This window comes from Biomphalaria glabrata, chromosome 2 (genome assembly GCF_947242115.1).
Source record: "Biomphalaria glabrata chromosome 2, xgBioGlab47.1, whole genome shotgun sequence".
Classification (NCBI taxonomy): Eukaryota; Metazoa; Mollusca; class Gastropoda; family Planorbidae; genus Biomphalaria; species Biomphalaria glabrata.
The window spans coordinates 3445550-3467915 of NC_074712.1; the positions used below are offsets into that span (position 1 = coordinate 3445550).

A 22366-nucleotide genomic window follows, 5' to 3' on the forward strand; every position below is an offset into this window, starting at 1 on the left:
TTCTCTTTTTTTTCTCTCTTGTTATTCTCACTTTCTTTCTCTCTCTCTCTCTCTTTCTTAATCTCTTTCTATCCATCTTTTTCTATCTGTATATCTTTACCTTTAATTCTCTCTTTTCCTCTCTCCCTCTTTGTCTCTCTCCTTCTCTCTTTATCTATCCCCTCTTATTTTGTCTCTCTCTCTTTTTTCTCTCTCTTTATCTCTCTCTCTCTCTAATTCTATTTCTCTCTCTCCCTTATTTCTCTCTCTCTTTCTCATTCTCACTCACAATCTCTTTCTTTCTCTATCTCTCTTTTTTTCTCTCTCTTTTTCTCTCTTTCTTGCTCTCATTCTATCTTTTTTTTTCCCAATCTCTTTTTTTCTCTCCCTCTCTCTCTCTTTGTATCTCTCTGTTTTCTCTTTCTTTCTCTCTCTCTTTATCACTCTCTCTTCTTGTAAGCTAGGCTCGAGAGGATCTCGTGTAGCGTAGGCACAGCACGTAGCAGTTATGAGTGAAAATTATTCAGTTTACTTTCGTTAAATTTGTAATGGGGAATTTTACAATAAGCCAAACAATGTCAAGGACAATAGTTTGAACTTCAATGCTGCCAACTAAAAAATGAGTTACAGACGAATAAACAAAGAAAATGTGATTCTGCAGTGCTAAGAGCTACACACAAATTGTCATACAATTAACAAAAAAACAGTTTATTAATAGTTCCGTTATTTTGTACGCCGGATACACCAAACAGTAAGCTATTTATAGTTTTTACGCTACGTATGAAAATCTCCATTAGTGGTTGTTTTTTTTTTCTTCCATGGAGGACAATCTCTAATGCTGACGTGGAAGCAATGTTGAAATGTGATCGTTTGTGTAGGTAAGGGAGATAATTAAGTGTTTCCCTGTTTGTGAATTTATTTATTTGATTGTCGCCCCTAGTGTTTGGTTACATTTGTTAAGCCTGTGTACTGACCATATTTCGTGTTGTGACCTCCACTATGGGTGTAGCTGTTTGTCATTCAGTGTAATAAACTGCAGTGATGCCCAAAATACGGCCCGCGGGCCACATGACGTGGTTCCAACCGGCCCACCGAAACGTCAGCACAAAGTGTAGAAAATTCCCATTTAAAAAAAAAAATGTATGTTTACCTACGTTATGGACCTCACTGAAGGATTGGTACCATGACCTTTGTATGTTTATGAACTAGGACTCTAAAAGAAGAATCTTCTAGGAAAAGTGAACAGTTCTTTGCTTTTTTGTGTAATGTGATAATAAGCCAAGATATTTGTTTTATGAAGCAAGTGTGACTATTTTGAAAAAAAAAAACATAAAAAAAAATATAAACGACATTAAACAAATATGGCGGCATTCTTAATTTTAGCCACGAATAAAAGATTGTTAAACTACGCCCAGAGATTAGAGCAGGGGTTTTCAACCTGTGGGTCGCGACCCCCTTGGGGGTCGATTGACGATTTGCCAGGGGTCACATAAGACAATCGAAAATATGGATTTTTATTGTCTATTCTTCTATTGCTGTGTGGTTGGGGGGTCGCGGCAGAGTGGGGGATTATAATAAGGGGTCGCCGAGCAAATAGGTTGAGAACCGCTGGATTAGAGGATTGATGGGAATATTTACCAAAAAGAGACTAGAAAATGAGTCAGTGGTAAAGCTAGCTACAATGTTGCTCATATTTTAAGCAGAGAGATGAAGACACTTTCAGATGTGTAAAAAAAATGGAATAAACCTCAAATATCTCATTTATTAATATAAGTACTAGAGCCACGGTTTCTAATCAAATAGTTTGAGGCCAATTTCCTTTCGTTTTTGCACCTTTTCGGTGGTATGGCCCGCGACACGGGTATTGGAAATTAAAGTGGCCCGCAGAACGAATTAGGCTGGGCATCCCTGTAATAAAGCTTTGAATGTAGCATGGTTTTGTTATTGTTGAAGTACGACAACTTATAACACTGAATCTATCTAAACATGGATAGACTGCTTCGACCGGAAAGTTTTGATATGGAACCTACCGCACCACAAGCATGCATCAGAAAAGTGGCTACACTGGTATAAAACCTTTTAAAACACTTTTTGTCTGTTGTTACCATAGAAAACATTGATAACAAGAAGCTATTTATAAACTACATTTCGCCATCGGTGTACCAGATGATAAGTGACAAAGAAACGAATGAAGATGCAATTTAGTCACTAAATAACATCTACATTCAGAATAAAGTATTCACAAGGCACAAGTTAGCCACGTGTAGACAGGAACAGGGTCAAGGTATTGACGCCTTTCTTCAAGAACCCCGCAGTCTATCCAAGGATTGCGATTTCAAAGCCGTAACAGCTGAGCAACATCGTGACGAGTCTATACGTGATGCATTCATCACACGGATTGCCTCCAAAAGCATTAGAAAACGTCTCCTAGAGAAATCAGATTTAAAGTTGGAAGCCAGAGTACTTGAACACGCCTATCAACATTCGTTGTTGTACGAGTCACAGCCAGAAACCACTTACTACAAATGCTGTAAGAGAACACTCTGCTGATTATGTCGCTTCCCAGTTGCCTGATCTACGATCCTCGATTAATTCGACTCAAACAAAACAAGAGGTAAGCGCTATATCTATCAAGTGTTACTTCTGCGGCAGGGGAAGACATTAATGCTGAGACTCACGCAATAAATATCTGCTTACCATGATCGACGAATTCTCTAGGTTTCCTTTTGCCTTTGCATGCCCAGATATGTCATCTGCTACTGTTGTTAAATGCCTAAATGACTTGTTTGCCTTATTCGGGCTACCCTCCTATGTCCATACTGACCTAGGTACTTCCTTTATGTCTGCGGAAGTACAGAAGTACCTTAACGAAAGAGGAGTTGCTACGAGCAGGACCACGGCTTACAATCCTAGAGGGATTGGTCAAATAGAGAAGCTGAACAGTAGTCTTTGGAAAGCTATAACCTTAGCTTTACACTCCCAGGACTTGAGTACGTCTCAGTGGGAACTAGTATTGCAAGACGCGTTGCATTCAATTCGGTCACTCCTGTGTACGGCGACGAACAAAACTCCAAACGAGAGACTCTTTGGATTCTATCGCAGAAGTAGTTCTGGAACATCCCTACCAACGTGGTTAACATCCCCTGGTCCCGTGTTGTTAAAAAGAAATAATAGATCCTCTAAGTATGACCCATTAACAGAAGAGGTAGAGCTTGTGAGCAGCAACCCTCAAAACGATCTTATCAGAACACCTACGGGCCGAGAAGAAACAGTTTCTTTAAGATTGTTGGCGCCCAAAGAAAAAGACTGTTTCACAGAGAATGTGAGACACCTTGTGCAGAGAGACGGTTCTTTCGGGAATGCGACACCCTCGCTTCAAAGCGAAACAGAAAACAACGCAGAGAACTCTACTCTGAATTCTCCTGTTAACCAAACAACCAAGTCATTCTTATCGGGGGGAAGTGGACTCGGTTGAAGCCCCGACCATCGAGTCACCAAGTAATGTTGTTGATACTGATTGTACCAATCCAACTTGCCGATACAACGTAAGAGAAGGAAAATCAAACCCAACTACAGGGTTTAATAGACTAATGTGTTTAATAAACAGTTTGCTGTATAACAGACTAATGTGTTTGATAAACAGTTTGCTATTAACCCGTATTACAGATGTGTTTAGATGTTTATGTTTTATTGATCTTTGTATTTGCTTTGTCTACCTGTGGTTGTGTTATATGTATAAAATTGAAACGTGGGGTGAATGTCGTGAATTTGCTTATTTGATTGTCGCCCCTTAGTGTTTGTTTACATTTGTTAGCCTGTGTACTGACCATATTTCGTGTTGTGATCTCTACTATGTGTGTAGTTGTTTGTCATTCAGTGTAATAAAGCTTTGAATGTAGCATGGTTTTGTTAGTGTTGAAGTACGACAGTCCTTAATTGAGACCGTAGACTATATACGTAGTCTATGATTGAGACTAATTTACGTTGTATGCAACTATAGTGAATGAAGCTTCGTTTAAGAAAAAAAAAAAAAGAAGAAGAAAAAAAAAATTCACTTGCTTCACAATTGTTGTGTACAGTGTACCTAGAGACCTATTCAATTTCAATTCAATTTTAGAAATAATGAAAGGATAGTCGGCCTACAATCCGTCATAGTAAGCCAGTGTATTCAAATACAGCGTTTCTCAAACGGAGTTCTTTCAGCCCTGAACCCCGTTTAAAGCGCTCCCCCAGATCCCCTAGCTGTCTGATGGTGGAGTGGAGAGAAAACGCGAATTTATTTTATTGGTGGGGGAGGGGGTTTAGAAGGGAGGGGGCGTCACATGTAAACAAAAAATAATTTGAGAACCATTGTTCTTATATGTTATTGTACTTGGTCTATGTGGGGATTAGGAATATGAGAAGTGCAAGTGTCGATGTCGAAATGAGACATTTCTTGTCATTGTATTATGATACGGTTGGGTGGCTGTGAAACGTGAACAATAGGAATATCTCCGTGGTCAGTGACTAATGTGTTTTGTTGCTCTCCCTTTCGTTCATTCAACAGGTTCCGGTGAGACTGTACGGTGGAACCAAACATGTACTTAAAGGCTTGATTTTGTTCTGGTCGATAAGAGCTGGTAGAGAGAGTTTAGTTCGAATTTGTTATGAGAGTTAAGTTAGAATTTGTAGAGAGTTTAGTTAGAATTTGTAGAGAGTGTTTTGTTAGAACTTGTAGAGAGAGTTTAGTTAGAATTTGTAGAGAGAGTTTAGTTAGAATATGTAGAGAAAGTTTAGTTAGAATTTGTAGAGAGAGTCTAGTTAGAATTAGTAGAGAGAGTTTAGTTAGAACTTGTAGAGAGAGTTTAGTTAGAATTTGTAGAGAGAGTTTAGTTAGAATTTGTAGAGAGAGTTAAGTTAGAATTTGTAGAGAGAGTCTAGTTAGAATTAGTAGAGAGAGTTTAGTTAGAATTTGTAGAGAGAGTTTTGTTAGAACTTGTAGAGAGAGTTTTGTTAGAATTTGTAGAGAGAGTTTAGTTAGAATTTTTACAGAGAGTTGAAGACTAAAGAAAGCACTGTACCTGTATGAATACACATTGAAACTGCTTCAAAATGAGACTTTGCTGGTATTCAAAAAATAAGCCACAATAGTAAATAAAAGAACTCGCATCATAACAGCCTAGTAGCACTGTTGTAGGTGTATCAGATTGGACAGAGTCAGTTTACTAATGTTTATAATAGCTCAGATTTGGCGCAATATTTTAGAGAATCTTTGGTATACATATATAGTGCACAGATATATATTGTACATAGGAAATGTTAAATGTGCTGATCAAGATTTTAATGATTAGTTTCAAAGGATACGGTTAACGAGTGTTTCATGTGGCCAGCACAACGATCAACTGCCTTTACTTTTCCCCAACTGTCAGGTACCCACTGGAGCTGGGTGGACTTCACTAGAATTCGAACATTGGACACCGGTTTGGAAACAACCGCGCCTCTAAATAAGGGGACTAAATCCATATATATATATATATATATATATATATATATATATATATATATATATATAAAATAATAATAATAATAATAATTTTATAATAATTTTATTTATAAAGCGCTGTTAACAAACAAAATGTAGGCTCAAGGCGCTGTAATAACATTACAAACATGACATTGTTATATAAGAACTAATCTAAAAAAGTTTTAAACAAGTAATCAGAAATGTTCTTCTTGACAGTGGTGTAGCATGTTGTCTGTCTGAGATCAATGAGAGTATGACGTATTTATATACCACAATCTCTCATTAAGTAGCATTTATTCCCCTTATTTTGACCCAAAAAAAAATTACTCACCAACAATTAATTTACTGATTGTTTTCTTTTTTTATTCATGTCATGCCAGATTTAATGAATGGTGCAATGTGCAATGTTGTAACTTGATCCGAGAATGGGCAATGGGAGAAAAACATGTTCAAACTTTTTACCAGACAGATTGAGTTGGTATAAGCATTGTACAAAATAGAATGTCGTATTCACCACCTAATCACCTAATTCTATTGTATACATGACTAGATTTAAGTGAACATGAACATGAAAGAGTGAATAAGGTCCTACGTCTTAAACTCTAATCCTCCAATACCGATCGTCGCTTTGGGCTGCAAGCTTCATCCATAAAGATATTACACTTGCAATGTCTGAAGCCTCTTCCCGCCTGATGTCCACTGCTTTGAGGTCCTCCATGAAAGTGCGGAGCCAAGTTATACGAAGACGTCCTTGTTCTCGCTTTCCTCGTATTGGCCTCCATGTCATCTTGTTCATTTTTGTCGGAGGACATGTCCCGCACACCTCAAGTGGCGCAAACTCATTAACTGAGTCGAGTCCCGGTTCGGCATAGGATGTCTGTCTTTGTTTGAAAGCCACGATCAACTTGACTGGTCGCAGCACGAACTCAAATACAGACACGTATACATGACCCTTGCAGCAGACACATATACTGCAACCTGCCACCACCGTGTCAGTGTAATGATATAGTCGAGATTATCTTCATCAGATTCAGACAAACGTGATATACACTGGATAATTTAGGTTAAGTAATTTTAAGTGAGCACGCCAGTCGCCATGGGAGGGGGGGGGCGAGACTTTAGTCCAAGGCCCCAACAGAAAAAGGTGGAGAGGGGGGGGGCTACAATGTTTTATGTTTCTTATACTTACGTAAGAATTAGTTTTTCTTTTTTTTTTTTTTTTTTTTTTACATGTAGGCAGGGCCGGCCTTAGGTAATTGAAGGCCCTAGGCGAAGTGAATTTGGTGGCCCCAAAATTGAAAAAAAAAACAAAAAAAAAAACGAAAAAAAAAAAGAATTGCGTGATCTAACAAGAGAATGTAATCAATCGTTAATAAACCTGGAGTCCTGGGGAAACTTAAGAGCTAGTCTAGCAGACATAGAGCACTAGAGCTTTGCAATGTTTGAAATTTTATCCAAGTTTTGTTTTGTTTTTTTTCTCTATTTTGTTTTTGTAGTCCTATGCGAGGCCCACACCAATCGGAGTCGGCTGCCTAGTTTGCCTATGCCTAAAAGGCCAGCCATGATGTAGGGTAAGGCCAAGAGGGTCATATATACCTAGGTCTAAGGCCTACCTATTTCTGGCGGCGGGCCTGAAGTGAGACAGACATCTGTGTGAGCGACTCTTTGCATCCCATATGCTTAATATCAAGGTGGCCAGTATTATACCTTATCTTATCTTATCTATCTTATAAAATACAGACGTTACTTTAAAAAAAAAAAAAAAGGAAAATGATTACGTCCTACGCGTCATGAATCTAGTCGTGCATGTTAACCAATGACTTAAATTTTGCCAGGTCATTAGTTTTCCTGGCTAGCTCAGGCAACCCATTCCATGCTCTAATAGCACTAGGGAAGAAGGAGTATTTGTACAAATTTGTCCTAGCATATGGGACGAGGAATGTGCCTTTATCTTTGTGTCTTTCAGAGTATTTTATTAAATTGTGTTTTTGTATTTGAAGATTATGGTTCAGTGTTTTATGTATAATTGCTACTTTACTTTTGAGTCTTCTATCCTGAGGGCTTTCTAAATTAAGTGATTTTACTGAAGGTGTTACTCTAGTCAAATGTGAATATTCGTTTGTTATGAATCTCACTGCTCTATTTTGTGTCGGTTCCAGTTTCTTAATGTTGATGTCCCAAACAGACAATGAATATTCTATTATTGGCCTAACCAAAGTTAAATAACATTTTAGTTTTATGTTCTTATTTGATTTATAGAAATTTCTTTTAATAAACCCTAATGCTTTGTTTGATTCTTTAATATTTATAATATTTAAGCTAAGTACTGATTTAATGAAAGTACAAGATATCTATTTTTTTTGTGTGTTGTTCAAGTTTCATTGAAGAATCACTTACTCGGTAACAAGGCTGAGTTGTTATTGACATTTCAGGTTTTACCTCATCTCTCACCTGGTAGAACTAGGCGTCACAATAGAACGAATTATGAAGACAGAATTGTCCATTTTGTAATCATTAAATAGGGTGATGCCTTCCATTATAATAAGAATAAAAATAATAATAATAGCTTTTATATAGCGCTACTTTCATGCTTATAGCATGCTCAGAGTGCTATGATCCAATCTCATTTGTGGACCAGTTGGGAAAGGGGGGGGGGGGGTATCAGGGAGAAGGTTTTCCGTGCTGCCTTTAGACGCTCAGTAAATACAACTCTGCTCGAGTCGGGTGTCGAACCTCAAGCCCACTCATACGTAGCCAAACCAAGCCAAGTTTAAGCGTACTTGGCTTCTCGGTCATGCTAGCATGTATGCATTTTGAATTAGAAAGAGAAAAATTAGTAAAGAAAAAAAATAGCAATATGTGAAACTGTTGAATAACTTAAATTCTAAATCTGTACAAATACTGTAATTTAATATTGTAAAAAAATGCGGATAAACCATATAGTATTCATAAAGTTAGCTTTGCCATTTTTGAAAAGTGAAATCCTGTTATAGAATTTCATTTGGTTCTTTAAATAACCCACTTTATTACGTTACGGTGTGTGTGTGTAGCTGTTTTGCATTGACTGTGAATCACGTGATCTGATAGTTGTATTGTTGTTCATTATTATTGTTATATTTATATGCTATATTACCACCTACAATATTATTACTTTTCTTTTGTTTTCATTTTGATTATCTTGAGTATGTTGATTATGTTTATATTGTTACTATTTTATAATTTTGACAGCCTTTGCAAAACAAAATAAAATGGCTAAACTGTTCAAGTTGCCAACGCAACGCTAGCAGATGTAACAGCAGAAAAACGTTTGCAAAGATTTTCAAACTAAGCTTATCTGCCTTATCAATGTTCTGTAATGTAGACTACACGATTGCGGAGGGCTATCTTATCTTATCTTATTAAATGCAGACGTTACTTAAAAAAAAAAAGATGATGAGTTCGTCCTACACATATCCTTAGGTTAATGTAGCCATGCATGTAAACCAGACAACCCCTTCTATGTTTTAATAGCACTAGGAGAGAAGAAGTATATCTCCAGATTTGTCCCAGCATATGGAACAAGGAACAGAGATTAAAGAGAGACTGAAACGAGAAGAAGGAGAGACAGAGAGAGAGACAAAAGAGAAACAGGTAACACAGAATGGTGTAAAAGAGAATGAGGTAAAAGAGAAAAAAAGACAAACGATTATGAGGTAAAAGAGAAAGAGATAAAAGAGAGAGAGATAAAAGAGAAAGAGAAAAAAGAGAGAGAGATAAAAGAGAAAGAGAAAAAAGAATAAACATAGAAACGATTACTTTAGAGCTACTTAAAAAAGAGGGAAGCGAAATAGAGAAACAAAAAAAAACACAACAGGATGAAAAAAAAGAGAGACAATAGATAAAAAGTTTAAAGAGAAAGAGACAAAAGAGAAAGAGTTAAAATTGAGAGAGGTAAAACAGAAATAAACAAAAGAGAAAAAAGGCAAACGATTATGAGGTAAAAGAGAAAGAGGAGAAAGAGACAAAGAGAAAGAGCTAAAATAGAAAGAGAAAGATTTAAAATAGAAAGAGCCAAAGGAGAAAGAGTTAAAAGAGAAAGTGACAAAAGAGAAAGAGGTAAAATTGAAAGAGGTAAAACAGAAAGAGGTAAAAGAGAAATAGACAAAAGAGAAAGATAAAAGAGAAACAGGTAACACAGAATGTTTTAAAAGAGAATGATGTAAAAGAGAAAAAAGACAAACGATTATGAGGTAAAAGAGAAAGAGATAAAATTGAAAGCTGTAAATGAGAAAGAAACAAAACATAAATAGAGAAAATTGAAAGACAAAAAAGAGAAAGAGACAAAAGAGAAAGAGGTAAAGGAGAAAGAGATAGACGTATAAGCGAAAGAGACAAAAGAGAAAGAGCTATAAGAGAAAGAGACAAAAGAGAAAGAGCTAAAATAGAAAGAGACAAAAGAGAAAGAGTTAAAATAGAAAGAGACAAAAGAGAAAGATTTAAAGGAGAAAGTCGAAAGAGAGAAAGTGATTAGATATTCGGGGAGGGAAAGAGGGACACGGGAATTCAAAAGGACAAAAACAGATTTTTGTTCAAGCAAGTATTGCTTTCAACAGCTTTAGACTTTAGGTACACACACAATTTACGCACATTGCAGTCCTACACACACAATAACTTAAATAATTGAAGGCTTCCTGAAACATTTTCCCATTTAGAACATCTATATGTGTGACCCATCTGAAAGCGTAAGCCTGTTGAATGTGCATCTCTCTCTCTCACTCTCTCTCTCGCTCTCTCTCTCGCTCTCTCTCACTCTCTCTCTCTCTCTCTCTCACTCTCTCTCTCGCTCTCTCTCACTCTCTCTCTCTCTCCCTCTCTCCCTGAAATACTCGGCACAATTTTCGTAAAAGTATACAATCACTTTTTGTAACCAGCTCGCGTCACCGGTAAAATAAATCTAAGTCCTCCTTTGAGTACAAACCTTTATACATTTCCATGCTTCTTTTTTGTCCATTTCTGAACCAAATTGGTCAAAGGAAAAAATACACCAAGAACACTGACATTTAATAAACTGAACTTCTGCATGGAGTATTGACTCAATATTGTGTACAGAATTCAACTACTATTCAGTATTATTCAGCACACGGGTTTTCACATAAGCTTTTGATTTGGGTGGGACACTACTCTTGTGAAAAGAAAAATGATTTCAAAGCAGGATATATTTAATTAGTCTCTCTACCGAAGGCTTCAGGACTACCCACCTGGCCTTTCCATAGCCCGAAATTTTACTATGTTCTAATGTAAATAGAGGGGTTTTTTTTCCTTTTTTTTTCTCTCGAAGGGTTGCACCAGGGGTGGCCAAACTATGACGCATGCGATATAAGTGGTGCATATCACAATTACAAGTGGAGCATTTCACACCGAGCAAAAATAAAATCATCGTCTGTTGGCAACAAAAATCAAGAAAAAAAGCATTGCCTTTTGCAAAAAAAAAAAAAAAATCAAGAAAAAAGCATGCCTGTGTTGAACACTTGCAGTATGTTATGGATGGCTGCATTGTCGTGCAGTATGTGCGCTAAACTGTCGTTTGGACTTGTGATGGTCCCGGGTTCAAACCCTGCCGTAACCCGTCGCCCTGCGGGAAAGTAAATAATCTTCAACTCTGAAGGAACATCTGAAACATTATTTTATCATTTGTGTCTGTGAAATGTTTCAATAACATTACGAGAAATATGAAAAAAACATAAGAATTCAGAGAAAAATGTGATTTGTAAGATCCTTTTATTTTGAGGTGCGTTAACTTTCTAGCGGAAAAGGTCTCAGAAGATTTTTGAAAATGAAAAAATATCGCACATGGTATTCTGGGAAACTAGGCTTTCTGTGTTTAAATTAAGTATTGTTAGGCGCTTTCGCGCTGTCTTATGCTAAGTTGACGACATTTTTGTCGCTCAGTAAAAAGTTAAGTAAAGTTTTCCCTTTCAGACCTTGCGATCTTCCCTATAGGGCAGATGACGTCAAGGTCATCTGTTGTTGTTGTTTTTTTGGCCAACGGTTAACGAGCAGGGTGTCATGTGGTCAGCACAACGACCGACCCCCAGCTAAAGTCAGGTACCCATTAGAGCTGGATGGACTCAGGGACGCCCTAAAAAATTCCGAAATTAAAAATCCTCATCGTTGGTGATCATTCGTTTTGGTTGGAAGATCCTGAACGTTGTAGATAGAAAGTTGAACTGAACCGGACGAACCTGCAGACTTGTTGAGTTGGAAACTGCGGTGACCAGACACCTCATCATACCAGACATTTCATGATTGCAACAATTCATCATTATAGCAATTCATCATTTAGGGTTAAGGTTAGGGCTAGTGTTAACTTGCTCAGTATGTTAATTACTTAATTACACCTGCATGTACTTATGTTTGCAAAATGCACTTTATGCAATGATGAAATGGTATGGTGATGAAATGTAATGATGAAATGGTATGGTGATGAAATGTAATGATGAAATGTCTTGTTTTGATGAGATATCAGGAAACCGGACCGGAAACTTTAGTGGTGTTGACGTCAATATTATCAGACAACATACTATAAGATGTTCATTTATTTAAGTGTTTAATTGGACTGGAATCGTTAGCTTCATATCATGTCATATGTATTTATGTGTACTTTTTCATTGACATTAGTAATTGTTCGTATCATTGTGCAAATATCATTGAATTAAATTTTATAATTTAATTGTCGATCATCATACACATCGTTTATTCATTTATGTACAACTGGCTGTGTAAGGTGTGTCTGTTGGGCTGAACTTCGGGACTGATAGAGTTAACAAGTAAAAAGAAATTATAATTAATTTTAACACACACTCGCATTGCAATTAAAATTACATTTTAGTACTTAGACCTATTAATAAGTGGTCAAAGAACTGACAATCGAGTTAAAACAGAAAGGAAATTTTTAAATTAAAGCTTGACCTTGAACGACATTTTTTTAAATAAAAGTGGGACATTGGCGTCCCACCCGGACTATTATGAAACACGTGACATACGGTGTTAACTCGGGACTCCGGGTCCCCTTATCAAACAGAAAGAAGTAAAAGAAAAAGAAGTAAATGAGAAAGAGGTCAAAGAGAAAGAGGTCAAAGAGAAAGAGGTCAAGGAGAAAGAGGTCAAAGAGAAAGAGGTCAAGGAGAAAGAAGTGAAAGAGAAAGAAGTCAAAGAGAAAGAAGTCAAAGAGAAAGAGGTCGAGGAGAAAGAAGTCAAAGAGAAAGAGGTCAAGGAGAAAGAAGTCAAATAGAAAGAGGTCAAAGAGAAAGAAGTCAAAGAGAAAGAGGTCAAGGAGAAAGAAGTCAAAGAGAAAGAGGTCAAAGAGAAAGAGGTCAAAGAGAAAGAGGTCGAGAAGAAAGAGGTCAAGGAGAAAGAAGTCAAAGAGAAAGAGGTCAAAGAGAAAGAGGTCAAAGAGAAAGAGGTCAAGGAGAAAGAAGTCAAAGAGAAAGAGGTCAAAGAGAAAGAAGTCAAGGAGAAAGAAGTCAAAGAGAAAGAGGTCAAGGAGAAAGAAGTCAAAGAGAAAGAGGTCAAAGAGAAAGAAGTCAAAGAGAAAGTGGTCGAAGAGGAGGAGACAAAAGAGAAAGAGGTAAATGTAAAAGAGACAAAAGAGAAAGAGTTCAAAGAGAAAGTGGTCAAAGAGGAGGAGACAAAAGAGAAAGAGGTAAATGTAAAAGAGACAAAAGAGGAAGAGGTCAAAGAGAAAGAAGTAAAAGATAAAGAGACAAAAGAGAGAGAGGGGGGAAAATGTCCACACTCTCCCTTGCCCAGAAAAATAAGACAATATATTTTTTTTAAATCTGTAAGAAGTTATTCTCTATACAGTATAAAAACAAGGTTACAAAGACAGTTTTTGTGGAAACACAAACTCAAAATCGGCCCCCGAAGTGGTCCACCCAGGCAGGTAAAAAGGCAGAAAGAATATCAGAAAAAATTCTATCAAAGGCAAATGACAGAGAAGAATGGAGAAAGAAGTTTGACAAATCCTGTGTGGTGCCCCAACGGTCCAGCAGACCAAGGGATTGGTGAAAGTGAATGTGAAGTTACATGTAAACCTGGCCTAACTGATGTCTTTGAAAAATTCCTTTAGTTATATGTTCCATGGCTATGAGTGTGGTGTAGTAGTACTAAATAGACTCCCGTGTTTGTTGCTATTAATAGTGAATAGTTGAAAAAATGGTGTATTTTTTATGAAAAAAATGATTGCATACTTGATTTTAAAAATTAGATTGTTCGCTTTTAGAAAAGAAAAAAATAGCCGTTGCATCAGAACTTTGAATGGTCTAAAAATATTATGATGTCGGATTTTTACTCTCTTTTCTAGTATACGAGATCTAAACGGTACGGACGCACGGACGGACGGACAGATAGACCACACTAAACTAACAGTCTTTTACCCTTTCGGGGGACTCTAAAAACACGTAAATATTTACTGCATTTATTGTACTGAAGGAATACAAAGAAATGATTAAAAGTATATACTTTGTCAATTAAGCATGATTAATGTTTTAATTGAGAAAAAAATTATTTATTAGTTTCTTTTATAATAAATGTACTAAATATATAATCCTGCTTGTTTTTTTTTATCACTGTATACCTACTATTGCATCGCCCTCATACGCCCTGTATACTAAAATATTTGTATTTCTATCGCATGCATCCTTCCCACTTCTACTATTTCAACTATCAACGGATGGAGCCAGTCCTCGACAGTTAAACAAGTCCGTGTAAATATAACAGGGGTGGAGAGGGAAGGACGATAAAGGTCTTTGCGTCCCCCCACCCATCACCGCCCCCTCCCTCCCACCACCTCTATAATATCATTATATAGTCATGCTTTTAAACCAGGACAATGAGAGATCTTATTACAAATGCATTGACTTGATCTATGTTTTATCTTGACAGTTTTGAGCTCTATATCTACGGTACATTGTTATTTCTAGCTACCAGTCAAGGAGGATATCTACCTGTGATAAATGATAGTTATGGCTACTAGTCAAGGAGGATAATCTACATGTGATAAATGATAGTTATGGCTACTAGTCAAGGAGGATAATCTACCTGTGATAAATGATAGTTATGGCTACTAGTCAAGGAGGATAATCTACCTGTGATAAATGATAGTTATGGCTACTAGTCAAGGAGGATAATCTGCCTGTGATAAATGATAGTTATGGCTACTAGTCAAGGAGGATAATCTACCTGTGATAAATGATAGTTATGGCTACTAGTCAAGGAGGATATCTACCTGTGATAAATGATAGTTCTAGCTACCAGGCAAGGAGGATATCTACCAGTGATATATGATAGTTCTAGCTACCAGGCAAGGAGGATATCTACCAGTGATATATGAAAGTTCTAGCTACCAGGCAAGGAGGATATCTACCTGTGATAAATGATAGTTATGGCTACTAGTCAAGGAGGATATCTACCTGTGATAAATGATAGTTCTAGCTACCAGGCAAGGAGGATATCTACCAGTGATATATGATAGTTCTAGCTACCAGGCAAGGAGGATATCTACCAGTGATATATGAAAGTTCTAGCTACCAGGCAAGGAGGATATCTACCTGTGATAAATGATAGTTATGGCTACCAGGCAAGGAAGATATCTAACAGTGATATATGATAGTTATGGCTACTAGTCAAGGAAATATATCCACCAGTGATATATGATAGATCTAGCTACCAGGCAAGGAGAATATCCGCCAGCTAAGAAGATGAGTCAAACATACTTTGAACAAAATCAAGCAATCCAGCAAGAGACCAGACTTACACTAGTTCCACCGTCTTTTAATAGTCGACAATGTGATAAAGCTTACATTGGACCTTCAATAAGTGGATAGTCGACAATGTGTTTATGGTTACATTGGACCTTCAATAAGTGGATAGTCGACAATGTGTTTATGGTTACATTGGACCTTCAATAAGTGGATAGTCGACAATGTGATTATGCTTACTTTTTACCTTCAATAAGTGGATATAAAATATTGTGAAATATTTAATATAGTTGAGGAAAAATTATGTTAATAGAACAGTAACTGCCTGGTCGAGTGGTTTTCTCTCTGGACAGTCATCTCGATGATCCCTGGTTTGATTTCTGCCCGTCGCCTTCAATTCTAAAGGAACATTCGAAACATGTATTTCAAAAAATAAACTAGTACCATTATCTGTTAGCGTGTTAGTTCAATTTCTATAGAAGGGAAAGAATGTTGAAATATGTATTAATAGAGTTATGCTACTTTGTCAATGTTAGTAATGTCCCTTTTCTTAACTGTTGTCAATCAAGATTACAAAATGGTTTATTATTAAACATTATGTAGAAATTTACAGCCCCCCCAAAAAAAAATAGAATTCTTAAGCAATAAAAGCCATAAGTGGAAACTTTTAATTTGATATGAAAATATAGAATTGTAACTAATTCTCTTAAAGGTCTAGAATTATGAGAACTTAAAATAAAAATTTATAAAAAAATGAAAATTAAAAATATTAAAAAAAAGCCCACAAAAGAGGCAAGAGGGCTCATAAAAAAAGAGGCAAAGAAAAGAGGCCTAAAGCCCAATGATCCCTATGATGATAAAGCTAAAATTGAATAGCGCAAATTATGAGGTTTCTTATTTAAAAAAAAAAAGATAAGAAGATGCAGTGCTCAAGGCAGATGTTTTTTTATTGTGTTTCTGAAGCTCTAAGTGTTTGTCATGTCTACATGTAAATAAACACCCATACCTCGATGAGTTGCCTCCCTATAACAAACTTCAGAAGCATCTCGTCAACTCACTTTGATAAGCTCGCATCGTATTTACACTAATTTGATTTTGTTCAGACAGCCCACATCTTTTTTCGTTACTATTGCCTATATTTTGTTATTTAACTTTAACTACTTCCAATGCGGAGGCGCGGTGGCTGAGAGGTAGAGCGCTAGGCTTCCGAACCGGGGTCCTGGGTTCGAATCCTGGCGAAGACTGGGATTTTTAATTTCGGGATCTTTGGGCTCCTCTGATTCCACCCAGTTTTAAAGGGTACCTGACAATAGTTGAGGAAAAGTAAAGACGGTTGGTCGTTGTGCTGGCCACATGACACCCTCTTTAAACGTAGGCCACAGAAACAGATGACCTTTTCGAGAAATTTGGGAGCGCTGGGAGCCAAAGGTGCGGTAGGGGGCGCTGGGCACAATAGTTGGCGGTACGGGGGCGCTGGGCATAAAGATGGAAAGAAGAAACTAAAGGTGCACTGAAACAAAACAAATAACAAAATTTCTTCAAAATTAAAGCTGGTGAGCTAAATATAGACAAATTAGAGTTAGCTTGCTTCTTAATTAAGAACAGAAACAACGTTAGAAATTGAGTTCGGGAATCCCATTTTCTATTTTTAAATTCTTATTTTGTTAAAAATGTTTGTTGTTTGTTTGTAAAATGTTTTACATTTTTCGGATGTTCCTTCAGAGTTGAAGATAGTTTACTTCCTAGTCCAAACCTCCCGCAGGACGACGGGGATGGGAGCGGGCAGGATTTGAACCCTCGACCATCGATAAATCCGTACGACAGTCCAGCGCGCAAACCTCACGACCAAGCAGCCATCCCGACCAAGCAGCCATTACTTTGTAATCGGATGGTATCTATTGTCCTATTACATAAGATCTGAACGAAGTGGTCGTCTCCTTTCCATTAGAACTAAAGCAGAAATATTTAAAAACTCCTTCATCCCACTGTCGGTCAGAGTGCTACTAGATCATCTGTCGTCATCGAGAAGTACATAGAAGTCTAAATTCATAAAGCGCTGGTTCGTGACTGTGTATGTGTTTCGTGTGTGAATGTTGTTCGTATTTGCATCTATATTGTTTTTGTACAGTAGTTACGCTGAGGTGCTCAATTGTAGTCAAACTGAATTTCCATTTGATTGGATCAATAAAAATTATCTTATCTTATCTTAACGATTAAGATTTGATAGAACAAACTAGATAATACGCCTTTTAGTTTATAGTTTTATTTTAACTACATATATTGATATGTAAATGTTAATTGAAAAAAAAACGTTAAAGCTAACATTCAAATAAATGAGAAATGGACGAGCTCCCATCCAAATCACAAGAAAGATAACGCTTACTATAAGCTATCCCGACAAGACCAACGTCTAATCTTTCGACTCAGGACCGGACACAACAGAATGCGACAACACATGTACCGGAAGCTCAAAATTGGAACCAGTGAAATCTGCCCATGTGGAGTCTCACCAGAGAATGCCGACCACGTCCTCCAAAACGGCTACCTTTACCAAGAGGCCCATATAAAACCTGGCCCCAAAACACCCCAATAGAAAGAAAACTCTATGGAGAGCTCTCTGATTTGGAAACCACTGCGCAGTTCATCTCATCTATTGGTCTAGTCATATGAACACTCCAACATAACAATGAGAACGAAGAAGAAGAAGAACATTCAAATAAAATAATTTAACTTTTTTAAACAAATAAAAAAACATTGACAAAGTGTTGTTACGAAAACTCGTTAGTAAGTAATGGACTATATCGGTGAGTTTTGGTGAATTGCCACTAGATAAAAAGTATTCCAACGTTCTGCTTTGAATAACGGCATTTTCAGATGAAATTATGAAATCAAGTCGGTTTCACGAACATATAGCAATAGCCAAAAATAATTCAAGAATATTCATCATGAACAATGACAAAAATCAACTATTTAAAAAATATTAAATACACACAAAAAAAAACGGCAAAGCAGGATATGTTTTAATAGCCTCTTAGAAAAATGCATAGCTTTTTTTTTTAAGTCTTATGATATTGTTTGACAACAGATTATAGCTAAAATTACAATTTTTTTTAAACATATCTATGACACAAAAACCTTTTTTTTTTTGTTAGTGATGAAATATTTTTTCAAAATTGCCTAGTTATATAGCTTATGACGACACATAGGGAACCATCAGTGGTTGGACGCTACAATGGCTACAATAAACAACATATCTATCCACTATTCACATTGTGAGTTATGATACACAGGCAATATCTTAATAAAAGTTTAGCCCGCGATTTCATTCCTATTTGAATCTAATTTTTAAAATTGTGAATAAATAACAAACCCATGGGGAAAATAACCGCACCTTTCAACAGTTTTGTGAAACAAATGATGAGCAGCATGTTAAACTGTTTTTGTAAACTGAAAGTTCGCTGGATTTCGAAAGGGGTTTCTTATTGCTCGTTTTGTTAAGCTTTTTAATTCTTCTTCTTCTTCTAGCCAGCTTTATTGCTGCTGAGCTGTGAGCTCTTTTGCAGGACTGTGCCAAGGAAAAAATAGTGTGCTGTTTTTTCTTCAGTTGTTCAGCACTGCCGTACAGGGTGTTGGTTATGTTGGGCTGTAGTGGAAGTAGGGTCTGCCTAAGGTGGGTTAGGGAGGGGCATTCAAAAAGGATATGGTTTAAAGCTTTTTAATTAAATTTTGGAATTTTGCTTTTGAGAAACAAGAAGATTCAACGGGGAAAAAAGTAAAGGCGGTTGGTCGTTCTGCTGGCCACATGACACCCTCGTTAAACGTAGGCCACAGAAACAGAGGACCTTTACAATTTCTGCCCCATCGACCACATAGTAGGCATCTAACGCAAATGATTGAAACCAGCCACCTACTGCAAGGAAAGATATTGACTTTCATTGATAAAATCATTAAGACCAAGACTAAGACTAAGACTGCTTTACTGATCCTTACGGAAATTTGTTGTGTTTACAAGGACTCTTTTCTCATATAAAGACAACATAACAGAAAAATACACATAAATACAACAGACACAACATGAATCTATTTTAAAGAGTTTTACAATCTCACATAACTTGTTTGTTGACAAATGAATTACTGCCTAAGGACAACGATGCTATGCAATTCACCTAACAATGCTCTAGGAAGAAATGACGATTCGCCTCTGGGATGTATACAAAAATAAATATAAATGACAATTATTAAATATCTGTTACTGGTGTGCAACTTGAGTAGCAGGAAAAAAAAATAGATTTACAAAATTATGTCTTTAGTAAAAAGAATGGCTAACATGGGAGGCACAAGGAGGCTGCAATTAAATATTTCAGTAAAATTCCAAATTTGCCTTCTCACGCTTATTTATACGTGTGTTTTTTTAAGGGAGGTGCTGGCGGATTCTTTTTAAAGAAAAAATACGAAAAGGGGGCGGTAGGTCGAAAAAAAGGTTGAAGACCACTGCTCTAATGGCACAAGAAGAAGCACTGGTATCCTGGCATATGGAATAAGAAATGTGCCTCTATCTTTGTATCTTTCTCAATGTTTTATTTAGTTTTTATTTTTAAGTTATGGTTCATTGTTTTATATGTTAGTTCTACTTTACTTTTTATTCTCATGTCCTGACGTGAGACCAACCGTAGAGGGCCTTTACACTGACCTGCAACGTCGCAACCTGTGGGCAGAGGAGACCAATAGCTCCTTACCACGTCCTACAGACTAACCAATGAGCCAGTGAATGGCTTGTGAAAAGACAAAGTTTTACAGTTATCTATTGTTAGCATCAAACTTTAAACCGCCCCCTACAAAGTATAAAGGGGGGGGGCTAATTCTACTTAAACCACCACATTTGTCAAGTACAATTTCTTTTTTTTGTTGTTTAATACCAAACAAAATAGTTAATTACCAATAGTTAATTAACTAAATTGGTTATTTTTTTAAATTGATTCCTTGTTTTGTCAGGTAAAAGAAATAATTGTGCTATAAATTTCAGCTTGATCCAAGAGTGGATGTGTGAGATGTGTACAAACTTTTTACCAGGATTTTTTACAGGATGTTGGTTAAAAACTACAAAACTTATAGATTCTTTTCTGAAAAAAAATGTTGTCTTGAAATGTCCAGCAGTTTTAAAACAGTAATTGTACTTTACAAGAAAACGAAGCCTTCTAGTTGCTAATACCGCGCCATGCTGAAAGATAATTCAGAAAGTAAGTCTTACCGCATCTTTTATCATTTCTCTGTAGAACTGCGGGAATGTGGCTGTGACGTAAGGTCTTCCTTAGTGCGTCATCAACCAGCGCCATTTCTTCTTTACTGTAGTCCTTGTTCTTCAGCCAGTGGCCGACCACCATTCTTCTCATTACGTTGGGACAAGACTTAAACTCGCCCTCCAGCAAATTATCAGCGCCATCTTCGGTAATGTCCAGGTCTGAGGGAACATTTTCTGTCTCGGTCAGGTTCCCCGACACTTGAAACGTAAAAGACACAAATCGCGAGACATTGTTGTTGAAGAGAACAGACAAGACAATAACGCACAACAATGCTAATAACACAAATATCCTTTTGGTCTGAAAAAAAGACGTAATCCAATCTGGCAACATGCTCACGTCTGGCAACGAATCAATATACTAAAAATAGATATTTAAATGTAGAATAATTAGTGGGTAGCGTTTATCCATGGCCTGTTGTCTGTGCACAGATTATAAATCCATAAGAATTGTCATTACTTAGTTAATTATTTAAAGCTCCTCCTAGGAGAACAATCACTTTTGCTATGAACTAGAAGATAAAGTCAAATTTTACCCCGAAAAGCCAGCCGAACACAAGGCTTGTGCAATTTTATTACTTTTAATCCACTAGTTTCATACATCTAAACACTGAAATGACTATAATGTGTTCAATTATGTAAAATATGTATTTCTCATTATTTCCAAACAGTGTCCATTATAGTCAAGCTGTATATTCGTTTATAAAAATAAGTATATGGGTATAAGGTATTTGAAATATTTCTATGAAAAAAAAAAAAACACACATGAAGAAAATATCGCAATTTTTGGTAACGCAAAGCAAGTAAGTAGTCGATTACATATTTAACAAGGTGCTGAATGTAAGACACAGAAACTCGCACGATTCTAATAAAGCTTGCGACATTCGCTGATTGGCTACCACACTATCAGTTTGGAATGCGCGAGCCGTGACGTCTGCGATATCGGTCTTGTTAAGCATTTCTGCACTGGAATCCGGTTGAAGTTAGAGTTTTCGTGGGGGGAAATGTATTTCTCAGCTAATATCGATAACAAATAGTTCATGTTTTGAACGCCGTTAAGAAAGTCTTTCAAATTTGATTTACAGTGCATGATGTCACTGTCAAGATGATTTCACTGTATGGGGTGTGCTGCTTTAATAAGGCTCATTACTCCTTCTCATGTGAACGGCCTTTGTCTGATTATTAGTATGTCTGAACTTTAGCTATGTATTATTAGATATTTAATGTCTAGGTAGTCAAGAATAATTTTAATTACAATCTATGCGTGTTTTAGAGAGTAATTATGTTTTCTTTTTGCTTGATAATTATAGGCTACTAGTCCCGAAGTTCAACCTGACACACCATACACTCTCAGCTGTAGGCCTACACGAATTAATGAACAATGTGTATGATGCTTTAAAATAAAATATGAATTTAATACAATGATATGTATGCATTGATATTTAAATGAATAATGTGATTGATAAGTGTCACGATCATCAATGGTGTCAGATGTCACGATGTCTAAGATGATGCTACTGTCACGATCAGACTTGAACTATATTGCACCATCAATGACCGTGATTGCCGAGGATCTTGAAATGATCTTTCGATAAGATGATCGTATAGAAGTAGACAGATCTATGTTGATGATACGATCATACAGAATGTTGCCAATTGATAAGAGGATCATCTAGGTCTAGGAGACAATAAGTAATCAGAAGTAAATATGAAGATAAAAATCATAAATTCATTCTAATAATTACTTAAATAATATTAATAAAGTAAGCACCTTATATATACATAGTTCGTCCATCGTGCTTCGATGATGACCACTTTTATCATCCAGGGGGCTGAGGGCTTTGCACTGGG

The 22366-nt window shown here is 36.6% G+C and overlaps 1 protein-coding gene across 1 annotated transcript in view; it reads right to left on the bottom strand.

Moving 5' to 3' along the window:
- Positions 1-21173, bottom strand: part of LOC106071666 (uncharacterized) — a 41560-nt gene extending 20387 nt beyond the window's left edge. The window contains exon 1 of the mRNA XM_056018774.1: positions 20468-21173. Coding sequence (XP_055874749.1) covers positions 20468-20849 — 382 coding nt within the window. The 5' untranslated portion in view covers positions 20850-21173. The remainder of the gene's footprint in view (positions 1-20467) is intronic.
- Between the last annotated feature and the right edge of the window lie 1193 nt (positions 21174-22366).